The sequence below is a fragment of the Conger conger genome, chromosome 3, assembly GCF_963514075.1.
Source record: "Conger conger chromosome 3, fConCon1.1, whole genome shotgun sequence".
Taxonomy (NCBI): Eukaryota; Metazoa; Chordata; class Actinopteri; order Anguilliformes; family Congridae; genus Conger; species Conger conger.
The window spans coordinates 41,089,466-41,108,036 of NC_083762.1; the positions used below are offsets into that span (position 1 = coordinate 41,089,466).

At 38.0% G+C, this 18,571-nt stretch overlaps 1 protein-coding gene across 2 annotated transcripts in view; it reads left to right on the plus strand.

Annotated features, from left to right (window-relative positions):
• The first annotated feature begins 390 nt into the window (after window positions 1-390).
• Window positions 391-18,571, plus strand: part of gpd2 (glycerol-3-phosphate dehydrogenase 2 (mitochondrial)) — a 36,912-nt gene continuing 18,731 nt past the window's right edge. Inside the window, exons 1-6 of one of the 2 annotated variants that reach the window (XM_061235638.1) lie at window positions 391-504; window positions 3,559-3,607; window positions 4,928-5,034; window positions 9,716-9,887; window positions 11,614-11,738; window positions 13,054-13,151. In XM_061235638.1, the coding sequence (XP_061091622.1) occupies window positions 4,933-5,034; window positions 9,716-9,887; window positions 11,614-11,738; window positions 13,054-13,151 (497 nt within the window). In that variant the 5' untranslated portion in view covers window positions 391-504; window positions 3,559-3,607; window positions 4,928-4,932. The remainder of the gene's footprint in view (window positions 505-3,558; window positions 3,608-4,927; window positions 5,035-9,715; window positions 9,888-11,613; window positions 11,739-13,053; window positions 13,152-18,571) is intronic. The other variant, XM_061235639.1, reaches the window with a different exon arrangement.

The window sequence follows — 18,571 nt, forward strand, 5'->3', positions numbered from 1 at the left end:
GTGTCAAAATGTCCCTGAGCAAGACACCTAACCTCGAAATGCTACTGATGAGCTGTGGTGCCTAGCATGGCACCCAATCGCCGTTGGTGTGTGTATGAATGGGTGAATGAGAAGCATCAATTGCACAGAGCTTTGGATAAAGGCGCTATGTAAATGCAAACCATTTACCATTCATATATTGAAGGCAATGGGCAGAAAGCTCTTTGGCGCTCAGGAGACATTCTTCCGGGTGCTTCACTGCCTGGACCCTCTCACTCTCTCCAGTTTCTATGTACGCTCTGTGCGTCAAGGTCTAACCGTAACGCCTCTCTCTTTTCATTGGACAGAATTTCTGGCCCCCTTTTTCGTGTCGACTTTCGTGATGTCAATCAATGATCTTGCTTCCTGGTTCATCTTTCAGGATAATTGAACCGAATGTTAGCCACCCTGGTATGTTGCTGTCACAAATCTTGACCTGGCAAAGCCTGTTGCTGATGAATACATCATAAGAGCGTCAAGAAAACTGTAAGTTAATGTCGTATGTCCATGTGTTAAAACTGTGTTTTTTCTTGTGGCATTACGGGGTTAATCGGGTTAGTAAGATGGTTTGTTAGCTAGGAAGGGTTCGTTGCCTTAGGTTTTCAAGCTTAGTTAAAATCACATAAGTTAACTAACTGCCTAATAATAAAACTGAGTTTCTTGCGGGAAACGACAATGTGTTGTACGCGTTTTATCGTTCGGCACGTGTTCGGCATATAACGTGATTCATGGTGTTATACATGAAAGTTACCGTTGAATCGTGACTCACACACTGGTGAGATGTAGTGTAAATGGTAATAAACACCGAATGTTGAACGCTGTCTATGTAATAGAACAGGGGATAGGCAACATTCTACATTCATGAACATTACACGCACATTGTTCACCTACCATGAAATCATTTTCGTACCAGCTTCACTGACCTTACTGTATTTCAGTCGCAACCGACAACAATTAAATAATTACAATGAACTTTATAGGGCTTAACTCGGTTTGTTTGTAGGTGACGTATGTATTTACAAGTTTTCTATTATTTTTCCATTATTATTGCTGTGTTCTAAACTAAGGGAGTGTGTACTGTGGGACTCGTATTGCCAATGTAATTAGTAGTAAATTTCCTTGGCAAATAACGAAACTGAAATCTACATTGCTTGTCTTTGGGTGCTCGATATGATCAGAATAATATTTGCCCATGTCCGTGTTGGGTTTACTTAACAGTTTTTGCTGGTATTTCCTTCCTGTCTTGCATACAACTGTCTTTTTTGGTAGTAGGCTAGTAGTTGCAGTGCATAATTTCTCTTTGGTTACTCCCGAGGCCCCACCCACCTATACAGCTACCAAGTGTTTGGGAAGTGATAAGAGTAACCACGGAGTGCTACAGATGTATTTATTCATAAATAAAAGATAAGAGGAAGGGGCGACCAATTAATGCAAAATTTGGTGTCTTTTTTAATTATTATGCTTTTATATTCAACCAAAATATGAATAATACGAATAATGATAATCATAATGGTAATCATAATAACTAACTATTGTCAGCATTTCTTTGCCACAACACTTATGAAACATCTAACCATTATTTCACAAACACTGTCACAAGATACTCTCGTGACAATGGAAAGGTCTACAGAACTTGTTATAGCCCTCAGTTGATGTACTGCACACAGGAGTAGGCCTTCTGGTAGGCTATATCTCATTATTATATGTCTCTGATCATTCACCAATAAATTATATTGAGTTATATTAAGTGTGAGGTAAGAAAAATAAGCATAGGTGGGTAGTAACACATTACATTTACTCCTTTACAGTTGCTGAAGTAAGTTTTTTTTTACTAAATTGTACTTCTAAGAGTTGTTTTATTGGAGGATACTTTTTTTATCTTACTTGAATATATTTGTAAATGAAAACATTTACTTTTACTCCATTACATTTGGCTACATTACAATTTTTTTTTCCAAATAATTTTAATGCAATGCTGTTCCACTTGTTCTCATAGAATTGAAAAAAGCAGGAAAGTTCAGTCATGCCTCTCAAATGAAGCACAAAGATGTGTGGACAATTATGAATCACTCCAAGGTATCAAATGAGTGTCAAACCATCATGCTGCTGTTAAATATGCAGTAGATTACTACAATTGTTTCTCCTGACAAACTTTCCCGTTGAACTCAATGGAAAAAATATTCAGGAGAAACAGTATGTAATATGTACTACATATATGACAGCAGCACAGTGGTTTGAGGCTCATTTGCTACCTTGGAACCTTGATGACTATTTAGCCAATAAATGTGTTCCATACTGTATCAGCATAATTTACAGCTGAATCTAGTCCCATCTTCCAGTTCCTATAGAAATACATTGAAATGCAAAGAGTTTTAGTATCGACTCTTTTATTTGACATTGTTAATTTGTCTCAAACATTGAAATCGGGGACTACATATACAAACTGCTATAATTGCTACATGGTGAAACCCAAATGTATAAAAACACCCTTCAATAAAACATAATACGGTATATGGCATAAGCCTACTGTGGTTTGTCAAGCTGAATTTATCTGAATTGCTGAATTTATCAAACCTAGCATGCATAAAAAAAGGCTCTTCATGCTCCCTCTATCCTAAAATGTTATACTGTGACTTTACCACAGAACCAACTAGGTATTTCTTACAAAAGCTTAATGTTAGGAAAAATAGTGATAAGATAAATTTTCTCATTCAGTCTGTGTGTAAGTCCATAGTGAACAGGCTTTCATACTACAAAGTTATCTGTTGAAGAACAAATTTGGGGATCTATGATAGGACCATGCCTAATTACCTAGATGTGCTTGATATTGCCACGGTAGGCTTATGCCGTAGACCATATTTTGCAAACTGTATCAATAACAAAGGCTCAGTATCATAGAGTTCAGTGGGCTAAGCAAAGTTGTTGCCCAGGTTACCAAGACGCTAGTGCGAGACGTTAAGTAGGAGGAGTACCATGATCCACCGAAGTACTTACTGTAGGTGCATCCAAATCCTTTTTGTTGAAAAGCAACTGAACATTCTGTGGAAATGACTGAAAGCTTTGACAGAGAGGCTTTAGTGTAGGATTCATTACATTCAATTTGATTTTATTTAGCTGACACTTTTATCCAAAGCAACGCAAAATAGGTGCACATCAAGGTCATTAGAACATAATGATTCGCAATAATGTAAGCCATATTTATTTCATGAATGGATGGATGTTCAGTTAATTTCCAAAATTTACTTAATTGAAATGGAATTGACCCTCCAAACCTGGATATGATTTGTTTTTGTTTTTTTCAAGAGGGATGGTTCACATATGTTATTAAGATCCATAAACATAAGGGTCCCATTGCCAATCATTTGTTAAATCTTCCTTCAGTTGTTAATTGTGAAAGCTAACTGTAGGATTTGGACCTTGACCTGGTAAAGCTTTAAAAAAAATATTGCAGTAGCTTTCATAGCTGATGTTTAACATGTTCAGTTTTTTCCCAAGTGTGTTTATGCCATGTCTAATTTTACCATTTTGCCCTACTTTCAGGCCCTACTGGAAACAGCAACTTTCCTTGCCTCCTTGGTCAATTAAAAGGGTATTTCTAAATGTTTTTGGCTTAACATTTGGATACAGTTCATTTGTGGCAGGTCGCTAAACATATTGCAAGATATGATTTACATTTTGTACATTTTGGAGAACAACACACTGGCTAATACCCCATCCCACCCCCAACTTGGTTTAATCGGAATACGATTATTCCCTTCATGTTGTTATACCTTAATATAACAAATTGTTAAATAGATAGAATTGTATTGAACAGCATGTCTAGATCTCAAGACAGGAGGACATTCTTGTTCACCGTTCACAATGAGACATTAAAATGGGGATCAAAGCACTTGCTGAACAGAGCCGATACATCAGACAGCGATGAATATTCATGAATCTCGGTGTCATGACATACTTTGTAATTGGCAACAATATTAGTAATGACTCCACTGGCTTTTCAGATTGCCTGCATATTCATGTTGGGGGGAAACATTTCCTGGTCCTTTTCTTTCCTGGAAATGTATTCCAAAGCTGCAGGTGGCCTGGTTGCCACATAGATGCAATCAGTTGCCCATTAGATTTTACTCTACAATTAGGAAATGAGGCAAACCAGTAAACTTTCACTTTCAATCTCTCCAAGAAGATTAACTTTTTTCTGAAAGGGACCGAGGGTATTGGAAAGTGCCATACCGTTGTATCAATTGTATAGTTTTTCTGTGAACACAAATGTTTACAGAACTATTAATTTCTCTGCAATGATTATTGAATGTGATCGGTTTTTGACTGACAGGTTGCATGCATCAGCTTTGGTCTCATTGGGTACATTCCACTTTTTCTCTCTTCCAACTTCCTGTTATTAGGTTAAAATTCAATAGCCAATCGGACGGTGTTTTTCTTCTAATCCAGATATGACTGTAGGTGACTGTAAGTTCAATGTCTTTGAACCACCTAAGCCTTGAGACCCTAACGTTTCCTCCTCGTATGTCATTTTGGGAAACACATTCCAGTCTATTTACAGAGCTCCTTTTGGAGTCTTTGTATCAGCTGTCAGAGGCCCTCAGAGTGCATGAGGGAATTTACTCAGCTTTTAGTGGCAGACACTCATATTGCATCTATTTATGTTGCATCAGGTTAGGGATGGACAAATTGGAAATACTTTCTATGAATGTAGCAGCATCTTGTTCTCATGAGCAATGTCATTTTCTTTTACCTGCTTTACTAATAAAAAAAATGAAAGCAATACACTAGTATGTTTGAATTGTCTGGCCTTGTGCCAAGAGTTGTACTTAATACGCAATGCAGCCATTATTAAGTAATGTCTGCCTCTTAGTCCATTGGGGAAATTGTTATGTGCTTTTTTTTTTTGCAGCCGACATGGCTTTCCGAAGGGCAGCAAAGGGAACTGCTCTCATTGGAGGTGGGCTTCTGGCCACAATCTACGGTCTTTCTGAACTGGCACAATACAGGAGGAAGCAGGTAAGCTTTGAAAGCATATCCAACATTCCCATAATTCCACATGGTTCCACAGCTCTTGTTTGAACTGCTTGAAAGCATATTTCCCTTACTCAGCGTGTTTGGTCTTGATTGAGGAATGTATTTTCTTTTTTGTGTAGATTGCCGTCTTGAAAGTTTGCAGTTGTCGTTTGCTTTCATTCAATGGAATAGGCCTGATTTGAAAGTTGGCTGGGCTGTGTTTGGGTGGGGCAGGTTTTGCTGCTGAGGTTGTGAAAGCAGATGTTATATTCTCACCTGCAGTAAGAGAGAACTGACAGGCATCAGCAATTCAAGCAATACACCACAGGGCCTTGGTTATATTTTATATGTTGTTGAATGTTATAATCTAAATGACTGGGACCAAATCTATCAGGTTGACATGGCTAGGTAGTTAATGTTAGCTAACTAATTTCAGTTTACTTGATATAAAAATAGGAATGAATGAAAAGATCTGTGGAAAATGTTGTGCTTTTATAAACAATGTTTAAAAAAATCTGTTTTGCCGCGAGTAAAAAATATGAGTATGCTAAGTGCAACGATATGCTGCTTTTAGTCACTTTTGACCATTGCGGAAAAATTGTGGGTGTTTGTTTTAATTAGTTATCCTCCAAAACAATCGCAGAAAAGGGAATTAAAGAGACTGCCAAAAAAGAGAAAATCCTGTGCAACATCTGCGATAAACACATAATAATGACGCTTTTGGGAGAAATAAAAGATGTACTGGTACCTTCCACACAAAATTCCCATTCTATCTCAGCAATAGTGAATCTCTGCACTGTTACATCTCGCATTTAATCCAAATGAAAATAGCTGCCACTGCTGGAATATGTACAGATTTTGTCCTGCACTGGATACAAAAACTGTAAATGCTAATCTAAAATCAGATTGATATTTGGGAATGAAATGATCCTGGATCTTTGTTTGTTATGTTTTGTATTAGACACAGCGAGCTCAACTGACATCAGTGACATGCTCTGGGGAAAAATGCATGTATAGTGTGCAGCTAGAATCAAGACATTTACGTTTCCCCAATTGCAACGGACATTTTCCGAATAGCACATTACATTAACATTAACATTAACATTAATGGCATTTGGCAGACGCTCTTATCCAGAGCGACGTACAATTGATTATACTAAGCAGGAGACAATCCTCTCCTGGAGCAATGCAGGATTAAGGCCCTTGCTCAAGGGCCCAACGGCTGTGTGGATCTTATTGCTAGATCGGGGATCGAACCACCGACCTTGTGGGTCCCAGTCATGTACCTTAACCACTACGCTACAGGCCGCGCCACATGCTAGCAGTACACAGCTAGCACTGAGGCACTAGCACTACACTTCTGCAGCCATGAGCACTTATTTTATTTTCCTCTGATGAACAGAAACCTGTATCAGGTGAGCGCAGTGGAGACATTATCATTTGGGAAGCCACCACACTGCAAGTCTTAGCAAGTGTTTTAGTCTTATAATGAGACTTTGAACCTTACTGTTTCTCAGTAAGAAAATATTAGAAAATATTAGCTTTTCATTTACTATATGCTTGACATGTGAAACTTACTTTAATCTTGAAATAAACCTTGCAAACTGCCTCAACAAATTATTATCATGTCCTTCATTATCACTTGCTAGTGCAGTTAAGAGTGCATTATATCTCCTGGAAAATGTAGATCTCAAATTTTCAATTTCAATTAAATATTCAAAATATTTCCGTAAATTGATTTGTAATACAGGCAGTTTTCTCATAATCACTGTATGGTTTGTATTTGTTACTCAGGAACCACTGCATTTATTTGGACCTGCTGATTAAATGCAGGGAAGTTAAAATGTCGTCTTAACACCATAATTGTAACACCTGTTCCTGAGAGCACATTTATAGAATTTCTATTTTGCGTTTGGTCAGTCAACTGGTCAGCCACTGTCGTGTATATTTCAAACAAGTTTTAAATAGACTCTTGAGTGTCAAACGCTGACCATGCACTTACAGTTTACATATCCTGGCTGTCTTTTCAATTTGGCTTTGTATATACAGAGGTAAAATGAGGCCGCGTGGGTGCAGTAAACTATTACACACAGTGAAATAAAGCCTTCCCTGCAGAAGATAATGTTGAAGGGCAGAGGGCTATGTTTTTATGTATGTTTGTGACACAAGCCTACAGAAGAACATCGTATCCATTTTTACATTTTCTAAAATGCTTATTTCATAGAAACCCTAAGGAACGGATCAATGGTGGCATATGAGTTCATTGCTATGGAGATTAATTACTTCATCACTTACCCCCTTGAGCCCCCAGGGCTGGGCCGGTGAGGGTTTTTTTGCATTCATTCATTCCTTTCTTCGGGATGCAATTTTCAATCACTATGGTAACAAGATATACCGTTTGAAAGCATTAAAACTCACGGTTCTATCTGTATAACCCAATTTAAGATGCCATTGCTTTAGCGACAACAGTTCCTTATTTTTTGTGGCTGGTAAAACAAGCGTGGGGGGCCCTTTCACGATAGGGGTTGATAAGGAAGTTGGGTCAGAGAGGTTGGGGGAGGGTGACAGACTGGGGGAAGTGCAAACACTTTTTTCAGGATAAAAATAGTTATTGAGTAAAATGCAGTATTTTACACCTCATAAGACCCATACTATCATTTGGTTTCTATGTGTCCTTTTGAGGTCAATGCAGAATGTTCATTTTTGGTGATATTTGGCACCAGCCACAGCTACAATAATCTGTATCCAGTCAAAAACAGAACATATTTTCAGTGAGAAATAAAAGCTTTCACTTTCACTGTGTTTCAACTTCTGTAACTTTGTTCTAGTAATATGTAGAGTAATCCTGACTCGTGGAAAACCCCCAAAGCATTACCTTCAGAAGATACCAGGGTTCAAGAATAGTCACCATTTTATTTTGGAAGCCATTTCCAAACTTGTGTAAAGAAAGGGTTATTTAAGGGCGATATTTAAGGAGTTAATTAGGAAAAAAGACACATTTAAGAGCAACATACAGTTTATTAAGACTATTACTAATGACAGAGATTTGTGAATACAGTAGCTGTAGTGTTGTAGCAGTTGATAGACTGTGATGAAACCTCCTGTATTCCATTTTTATACATATTTGTTTACAGAGAAAGTGGTGTTAGTTGAACGTCTGTAAATGCTCTGTTCAGGTCTAGATATTTTTGTTCAATGTAATACCAGTGTACCTGGCATTTTAAAGAACAGGCAAGGTGGATCTTTAGCATGATTGGCCTATTTAACTGTAGCACAAAACAAATCAGAATTTAGCTGACCATTTGGACCGAAGGAAATCTTAACAATGACTAATGTCACATTCTTTTTATTCTGTGTTGTGCTCTGCATCTGAACGAAGCCAACATGGGTAAGCAAATGCGTAATTGTATTTAAAAATAAAATATAAATATGCATGCTGTGTGTGTATGAAAACTAATCCCTAAAAACATAATTCTAATCAGAAATATGCACTTTATAGTGTCTCTTTTCTGTCTCCTTTCTGTCCGTGTTCAGGATGAAAACTTTGACTGTTGTTCATTTGCATGATATTCACTGATGCTGTGGTGTACTTTACATGATTGCAGGACAACCTGGTTCTTAAATGTCTGTGGTGTTAAGATATGCACGTTCTTAGAAATAGACACTAATTATTAGATCTTGTTTGCTGTTACAGTCTAAATTGCAAATGTCTAGGTTCATTCATGGATTTGCAAGTCTAATGGAGCAGTAGCTTGGAGAAGATTGATGTAATCATTTAGAGTGAATGCTTAATACAAAATGAAGAAAGAAACATTTCATTATTATTGAAATTCCTAACATTTCTTTTCCTTTTCTTATGTTGATTATATTCTTCATTCGGGTTCATATTAGGACTTTCTTTTATTTTCTTCTAAAATGGACACATCTAGACTAGTATTTTTTATTTTATTTACAATGAAGGTGCTGTCTGACAGTAGCCTGATGAGAACCCTTTTCTTTCTGTGGGATTTTTTTTTCTACATAATGGAAACTCATATCTAAGGCTATTGCTGCTCTATGCAGGGTTTTTCATTACATGTTATACACACAAAACTTACATGGCAACTGAAGCAATGAACTAATGGGTCAAAAAGTTACCACTACTTAATTTATTTAATGAAAAAAGTAATTGAGAACTGTCCCATTTGTTACTCAATCAACCAATTAACCACATTTAATTATAAATGTATAAATTTAATTAATCTGATTGAGCATAGCCAGACTTGATTGCAGGGAGCCCTGTTGAATATTGAACCATACTGAGTAAAGTAGTCACTACAAAGTTTCTACAAGCAGTCTGGAAAGGGTTACAAAGCCATTGCTAAGGTTCTGGCTCTCCACTGAACTTCAGTGAAAGCCATTATCTCCAAACGGAAAAACCTGGAACAGTGGTGAACATTCCAAATGACTTTAGCATAAGCACATATGCATGTAGCCTACCGTGTAGATTTACTGATTACCTTTCATTGACTAATATGACATGTGTTGATTGATGATGAATGATTTGTCTTCTAAATAAATCACAGAATGTATAAAGACATGCATTTAATGGTAGCTGTGCTAATTTATAAATATGTACTCTTACGTGGATTCAATGCAATATACAGTCATTAAGTGACTTTTTCCATTTGTTCTCACGGTCTAGGCCCAGCTGGCGAATGTGAAAGCAGTTGAACTGGCAGACATTCCTTTCAAAGATCAGTTTCCATCCAGGCAGGCCCAGCTCTCTGCACTGCAGAGCACAGAGGAGTTTGATGTCCTGATCGTGGGAGGCGGAGCCACAGGGTCAGGTTGTGCCTTAGACGCCGTCACTCGAAGTGAGTTTATCTTGAATCACGTTGATTTAAGATTTGCGTTTCTTCTTCTCTATGGCTATGGAGTCTTACTTTTCAGATCTCATGAATCATATTTTCTGAAGGCGTGGATTGTGCTCATCATCGCTGTGGAGTACCTGTACACCTCTCTTTTGTGCCAATTTTTTAGACAAACACGCTCATGTACGGTCGACTCCAAAAGTATCGGAATAGCAAGGTCAATTCCTTTGCTTTTGCTATACACTGAAGACAATTGAGTTTGAGGTCAAGAGATGTACATGAGATGACAGATCACTTGAAGATGAATTTTATTTCCTGGTATTATTATCTAGACTTGTTAAACAACATATCACCTTTTGTATCAGATCACCCAATTTGTAGTTGAGCAACAGTATTGGAACGTGACTGACAGGTGTTTCTTGTTGCCCCGATGTGTCCTATTTGATTGACTGGTTAAACAATAAATAGTTCTGAATGTCTACTCTTAGTTTTAGCCTTGGGTTATGCCTGTAAAGCGCTTTTATGAATTAATTGCTATAATTAAATTATACATTTGTAAAGTTTTTATTTAATGTATACAGGCATTACAGAACATATTTCATGAAGGGAATAAAAAATAACAAACAATAAAATGCTCAACAACATATATTGGCATTTCAGGTTGTTTTGCAAACCACAAGTTCACAAATCTGACTGACATGGATGAATCCAATTTATTCCACTAGCATGGCATGTCATGCATTTTGCTGGGATTTTGAGCGGCAAGCTTTTTGTCTCAGTCTCCTTTCACAGCTTGGGATGGATACTCTCCATCCTGATGTTGCGTAACCTCGTATCCATTGTGCTCACGCTGATTCCAAACCCCTTCCCACCAGTTCAGCCAGTAAGCAGTGGCAGAAGGGAACTGTGAAAGAAGGGGAAAAGGGAAGCAATTTAACTTGGAGGATTTGACTTATGGAAAGAACAACGCGCAAAGCCCAGTCACCGAATCTGAAAGACGACACTCTCGGTCCCCAATGAGAACTCGCTCCCGCCGCTCCCATTACACCCTAAATCAATTATCTATGGTGCTGGGTAGCGGCTTCCTTAATCTGTTTCTTCTTTATACAGTTCAACTGTCTAATGGTTGAACAGTGGAGACTTGGAAGGCACACATTCCCCCGTTCCTAATCCACATTTATTATTTTTTCTTTGTTCTTTTTAAAATTGGAATTTGCAGCCCCTATCCCTCAGAGAAAGCACTGCGGCTTCTAATGAAGGAGGGATAAACGGGTTGAAGGGGGATCCGCCTCAATTTTTAGGAAATGTGACTTCTTGCTCATTGCAAAAGGTCTCCTTGCTGAAAAAAACTGGATTTATCATAGGAAATATACAAAACATACATGCATACATTTAATTATTTGTTCATAGCATTATTTAGAGAGTATTATTGTTTCTGTGCAATTTAAGGTAAAATGCAGTTTAAAATGCAGTTTGAAAAGAAAAGTAATTGCTTGTGAATCATCCATTTTAAAAGCTAATCTTTGGCTGAGTTTCACTGCTTGTTTTTCCTCAAAATCATGCAGTTCGTCAAGACTAAGACTTTTTTTTTTTAATAGGCATGTCCTGATATTCTCGTAAATGTGTTATTACAGGGAAGAGAGACTTATATGAACCCTAAATATTGCACAGTCCTATAAGAGCTGATATTCAGGCATCTGTTGATCTGTTGCTTTACCCCCACCCCCAGATCTTAAAACTGCCCTTGTGGAACGAGATGATTTCTCATCTGGGACCAGCAGCCGGAGTACCAAGCTCATTCATGGAGGAGTCAGATATCTGCAGAAAGCCATCATGAAATTAGATTATGAACAGGTAAATGCTCCATTTTTCAGCATATCTGACACTTACCAAAGGAATTCCTGCTCTGTCTGGTCATATTGCTATATTCTCCCTGCGCATTCATCTTTCATTGTAAGGAGAGAAAGTTTTGACAAGCCTGGCTCGATGGGGTGTTTATGTTCTTTTTAAAAATTGTTGAAACTTTGTGGTGGAATATTCTAGTCATAATCAGCATGTAAATTAATACTGAAGATTATGTCAAAGTAACAGCAGGAGTAAAGCACTGAGGTGTTCATTTTGCCTTTGTGTTGCTAAGAAGAGTCATGCAGGTTCAAATTAAAATGTCACGATTTTCCTGTATGTTTTATGGAACTGGAGGAATCTCATTATTTTAGTCCTGTTTTTCATCACTGATCTTATTTTCCTATCTGCAAGAACATACCCAGGTCTTCAAAGTAGAAGTGACCAATTAATGTGATTTTGGGCAATATTATAGCACAGTCAGCAGCAGTAAGCTATATTTGGATCTATGTAGGCCCGAGAGTAGATGCAGGTCAAGTATTAGAAGTGCCGCATGGTATAAGAAGTGTTGAAAAAAATCTGCACTTTGGCTAGGACAATTTCATTATTCAGCCACCCCTGAAAAATCATTTGACATTCAATCTAGAACATTTTTCATTTACAATGTTTTGCTACACCAATTAATCGATAGAAAGAGTCATCATACAAAGTAGGGATACTGAAATTTTGCCCTCAAGGTCAGTAGTACTGGTGGTTTTCTGCTGCCTTTTCTGCCCTATGTATCCAGTCGATAACACATCGTAGGAACATAGGCGGAGCCATGCGTGTACCATCATTCTGAATAGGGACTCTTCAAAGATCATTTCTATTTTAGCATTTTAATAAATAATAATCTCAAATTACAGGGGCTTGGGCCTGCTGAGTGTATGACGTTTTTGTGTGCGTGCCTGCTTTTGCCGATTAAATATATAGTCCATAGTCTAATGATGTCACTTATTGGCCAGAGATGTCACATACTTGGTGCATCAGATTTAAATCAGTCCCTGATTTGAGGGAAGGTATGAAAACCAGCACTTGTGCCTGCACCAAGGTCCAGGATCATGGTAGAAGTGGCATGACACAATTTTCAGTCGTCCCTTATCTTTGAACAGACTGTAAGGGACCAGTACAGTATTGAGGTAGGTCAGCTGCATTGTTCTGAAATGCAATGAAATGATTGCCTGAACTTGCATTTTTTTTTAAGTCTCTGCCTAAAAGCATCTGAGAAATGACTGAATTCCACATTATAATTGTATTAATTAATAAAAATATGTTTCTGTTTTTCAAGTACATGATGGTGAAAGAAGCACTACATGAACGTTCCAACCTTCTAGACATTGCACCTCACCTGTCTGCACCATTGCCCATTATGCTCCCAGTGTACAAGTAAGAAGATCTTTTCACATCATGTTTTCAGTCTAACTTGAGTAAAATGTGGAAATCAGGCAACCTGTCAATCTTAGTCTACATAAAGATTTTGAAATGTGAATGAGAAGTTCAGCTAAAACTCATGAAACCTTTTGAATATCACCGCGTGACAGTGACTCATTTTTTGTTGTTTTGGCCCTGTATTCCAGCACATTGGATTAGAAATGACACTCTGCACTTTAACACTAAATATGAGGTTAAAGTGCAGAGTGTCACCTTTAAGGGCTTCCATATTGGGTGATCCGTGTAGGAATTACATCGCTTTTGATTGCTCTGTTATTGGCGTTTGTCAACATGATGAAAGTCAAGGAAGACATTAGAAGGCTTAATGAAGCAAACTGTTTGGAACATCAATAAGAAGCAATATAGCCCTGGTGTACAGTGGGCTCCAGAATGATTGGCACCCTTGATAAATATACACAAAAAATGCTCTAAACTAAAAAAAATTATAGTTATGCTTTATTTTCCAAGATGTGTGAAGCAGCCTTCTTTATTAATTATGGAACCAATTAATTTTTAAATAAAAGAAAAAATTCCCCAAAAAACCAGCTTCCACTATCATTGGTACACCTGGTTTAACACCTTGTGCAAACACCCCTGGCAAAGATGACAACCGTTAGTCTTTTCCTACAATTTGTCATAAGGTTAGAGAACATATTTGGAGGGATTTTTGACCATTCCTCCATGCATAACTTTTCAGAATCATTGATCTGGGAGACCCCCCTCTTCAATTCAGACCACAGGTTTTTGATGGGATTTAAGTCTGGAGACTGAGATGGCTATTGCAGAATGGTTGTTGTTTTCACTTAACCATTTTTGTGTGGATTTTGATGTATGTTTGGAGTAATTGTCCTGCTGGACAACTACCTATAACACATATCACCCAATATGGATGAAAATACCCTCAAAATAAGGGGGCCGTCTGCGCTTTAACCTCACATTGATTTTTTCATTTCTAATCAAAAGTGAGTAGAGAGTCAAAAGAACATAAATTTTACCCCTGTCCAAATACTTACGGAGTGCACTGTACATACAGTGAAGGTGAGAATTAGCATGTAGAGTAGACCAACGGTTACTGGCACATCACCTCCCGACTCCGTCAACCTCGTACAGACACCAGGGCTTCATTTGCATTATGCCACCTTTTATCATGAGCTAATTATGCGTGACACTTACCATATTTTCTGGTATTTAAAACCGTGTACAGGTGTGTCTCATTATTGATGGCTACAGAAAACCTTGAGTGGCTCATATTACGCTGCAGTCTGAATCCAATTCCCCATCCAGAAAAACACGTGTACACACACATACACATACAAAAGTACACGCACAAATGCTCTTCGTTCAGCCTCCACAGGCCGCTTGGCACCTCCCCCTCTCAGAACCTCCACCTCACGCTCACGACTACTGTCTGTTCTGGCTCCACGGTGGTGGAACGAACTCCCCGTTGAGGTCAGAACCTGTAGAATCTCTCCCCACCTTCAAGCGCAAGCTGAAGACACACCTCTTCAAGCAGCACCTCTCCCCATCCCTCCCTACCTCCCTGTGAACCTTAATTGTTGTCTCTGTGACTTGCTTTGTGTATCGGTATTTTTAGTTGGCTAGGTAAGCAGTGTTTGGATAGTTAACTTTGGTCACTTTTGCTTTGTTTGTTTGTTCAAAAAAAAAAATAATGGCCCTTGTCCTTATCTTTGTTGTACAGGTAGCAGTTGAAATTGTACTTCCCTCTAGGGTCTTTCAGGGAACTTATCCCTGGTTATGGGTATGCACTTTGTTGTACGTCGCTCTGGATAAGAGCGTCTGCCAAATGCCAATAATGTAATGTAATGTAACTTATCAACACTGTTCCTAAGCTTTATACCATATAAGTAGGTATGATAGAATGATAAATGATAAATGCTAAATTAAAACCCACAACCTGCTTAGTGAGGTGCTGACCCAAGGACATAGTAATCTAGTATTGAGAAAAAAGGTCGCACAAAAGGTCGAGCATTGGAGAATGAGCTAAATTAACAAAACATTAAAACAGACGATATATGACCATTTAAACCATAAGTGATCAAAATTACATATACATTTCCAATACCAAAATATGGGTGCTCTCTTCAGGTATTCATGTTTATTAATTTGTTATCATTGTGGAAAAACACTGTTATCTCTGTTGTAATTCAACAGTGAATCCTTAATTTTATTAAAACATTTTCTGACTGTATCTGCCATTGTGTATAATATCACAATCATAGTGTACATCATGAGCCAAAACATTGTAACCACCTGCCTACTATGCTGTTGCACCACGTGCCATCAAAACAGCTTTGACCCACCGAGTCATGGACTCTACAATACCTCTGAAGTTTCCCTGTGGTTTCTGGCCCCAAGACATTAGTATCAGATCCTTTAAGTTTTGTAAGTTGTGAGGTGGAGGGGCCTTGGATCAGACTTGTTCTTCCAGCACATCACAGGTGCTCAATTTGATTGAGACTGAGGGAAGGAGTGTACCTGGTCTGTAACAATGTTTAGGTAGGTGGCACATGTCAAATTGACGTCCACATGAATGTCCGGATCCAGGGTTTCCCCGCAGAATATTAATTGGACCTGGCAACCTTATTCCATTGCTCCAAGGTCCAGTTACGACACTGACATGCCTATTGTAGGCCCTTTCGACAGTGAACAGTGGTTAGCTTGGATGCACAGTTCTGTACGCAGCAGGGTGCGATGCACTGTGTGTTGTGACACATTCGTTCCGTAATCATCATTAACATTTTCTGCAACTTCTTCTGACTTCTGTCAGTTTGGACCAGACAGGATAGCCTTCGTTACCCACACACATCAATGAGCCTTGAGCACCCAACACGCTGGCCCTATTTCATGTTTTGTCCCTCCTCGGACCACTGTTGGTAGGTACTCACCACTGCTGACCGGGAGCACCCTACAAGCTTTTTCCGAGATACTCCAAACACAGTCGTCTGGCCATAACGATTTGGGCCTTGTCAAAGTCACTCAGGTCTGACTCAAAGTCACCTGCCCATTTCTTTTGCATCCATGACTACGAGAGCCAACTGTTCGCTTACCATCTAAGATATCCCAAACCTTGACATGCGCTGTTGTTATGAGATATTCAACAGTATTTGCTTCATCTGTGAGTAGTCATAATGTTTTGGCTCGGTGTTCTTTCTGATGTTCGCATCACTGACAGATGCACTCTGCCCTTCCAAACATGAGACTTTGATTGTTTATTGTAAGGTTACAAAAGACCTGACAACTGGACCAGGGCAGGCAAAACTGGAAGTGGCATCTAGTTTGCCATAAAACAATAAAGGAAAGAGAATCTGGTGTTCTTTTTGTGACTGATGTAACACGTGTGACACATGACACAGGTAATAAAATACAAACAGGTTATATTCTGCACAGACACTGTCATAAAGGTCTGTGATGCTATAGATAAACTACAGTTTACTTCAGGCTCCAGAAAGTTCAAACATACAGGAAAATGATATACTTTTATTTCAATACATTTACTCTCATGTTTCAATGCATTTCATTTAGTGCCAGGGGTGTTTGCACAAAGTATTAAACCAGGGGTGCCTATAATTGTGGAACCTGTTTTTTGGGGAAATACATTTTTTAATTCCATTAGTACCATTCACAAATGTGAGAAAAAATGATGTCAGAGCATGTACATGCATACAAACATGTTACAAAAGGCCTCATGTTTAGCACTGAATATCTCCATTTCTAAGTCAAGGACCAACCCAGAACTACTTTATATTTGTCCACAAATTTGATGTCAACTTGTGTATAAATATGGTAAATATATCGACAGGCATTCAAATCCCTCCAAATACAAAACATCTGTCTATCATTTTGTCCAGACATATTGGTCCGAAAAGCTCTCCAAAAATGATTACTTACTTTCTAACCAACCTGCATCACATTTGAAATGGAACGTCATTTCAAAATTAGGTTAACCAGAGCCCAGTCAGCCAGTACAATTACAGGTTTATATGTAGCAAGTCCAAATCCTGTAATTAGGCATTCCTAAACTGTCCGTGACAAGAATATGACCCATTATATCTTGTTGGAAAGGGTAGGCAACCCCATGCAAGAAGATTACCATGTTTAACATTAGTTTTGTTCTGAAATGACCTAAAAAGTAGTAGTAGACAGCATTCGCTTAGGTATAGTCCCGGCAAAAATATAGTTCAGCCATTTCTCGGAACGGATTACGAAATAAACCAACAGTCATAGCTTCATGGCCAGATGGGAAATTTGGTTCCATACATATGTTTGTATCGAATAATTTTTAATGAATGTTTATTCATTCAACTTCTGAATTGTATATTTTTGTTCTTATATTGAAAGATGATGTTTTGACAAATGGTATCAAGGATTGCCTTTTATTGTCTGAGCCTAGAATATGGTATCATAGAATATGCCTTTTATTGTCTGAGGTGAAGGTTGTAAACCGTGAGCGTGGCCATGGGGAGACTGGAGTTTTATTGAACAATTATCTGTTCATGCAGACATTCACACTTGCTCAGAGGTAACAGGAAAAAATATACTAGGCCAGTTACCTAACCTTTGACTGCTGGCTGTCAAAATAAGCTAGTTCTTAGAAATATGAATTATATGATGGACTCGAGGTGAGCACTTTATTGGGTAGACCTGTACACCAGCTTGTTGTACAAATGCAAATATTTAATCAGGTGGCAGCAACTAAATGCCTACAAGCATGCAGACATGATCAAGAGGTTTTAATTTCCAGTTCATATTTAAAAGCAATTTAATAAAAGTCTATCAAAATATCCTTATAAAGCAAGAAAAATAGCCTTAAAATCAAGAAATCTCCTTTGTCTTTGTCTCTTTCCATCTTATTGTCCTGCTTTGGAAATAAGAGGCTGATAAGCATCTAAACTGCTGTTCTCGCTAGCCGAGAGTCTTTTTTATCAATCTGGTATTGTTTTGCACTTTTATTCCGTCACATTGTTTTTTATGATATAAATGTGAATGCAACAATAATTTGACACATCGACAACTACAAGAGGGCAAAGCGAATAGGGTTAATAAAGCGCAGGTTGGAAAATAAAGCTGAAATAAAGCTGATGTTAATAACTGTTATATTTTAGTTTACATCACTTTTATGCATATTTATTAATATTCATCATTCTAGAGCTCATTGTATGCAGCTGCTGCTGCATAGTGACCCAAAGCCCTGTACCTAAATGAGAAATGTACTGCATTGAAGAGTTCTTATTTATATTTTTAAGCACTGCAGTTTTTGTTATACGAAATGTAGGTTCCTTGCAAAAGAGATTCCTGAAGCCTTTTAACTTTGATGCATGAGCTTCCATTGGAAGAATAAATTGTGTAAATTATAT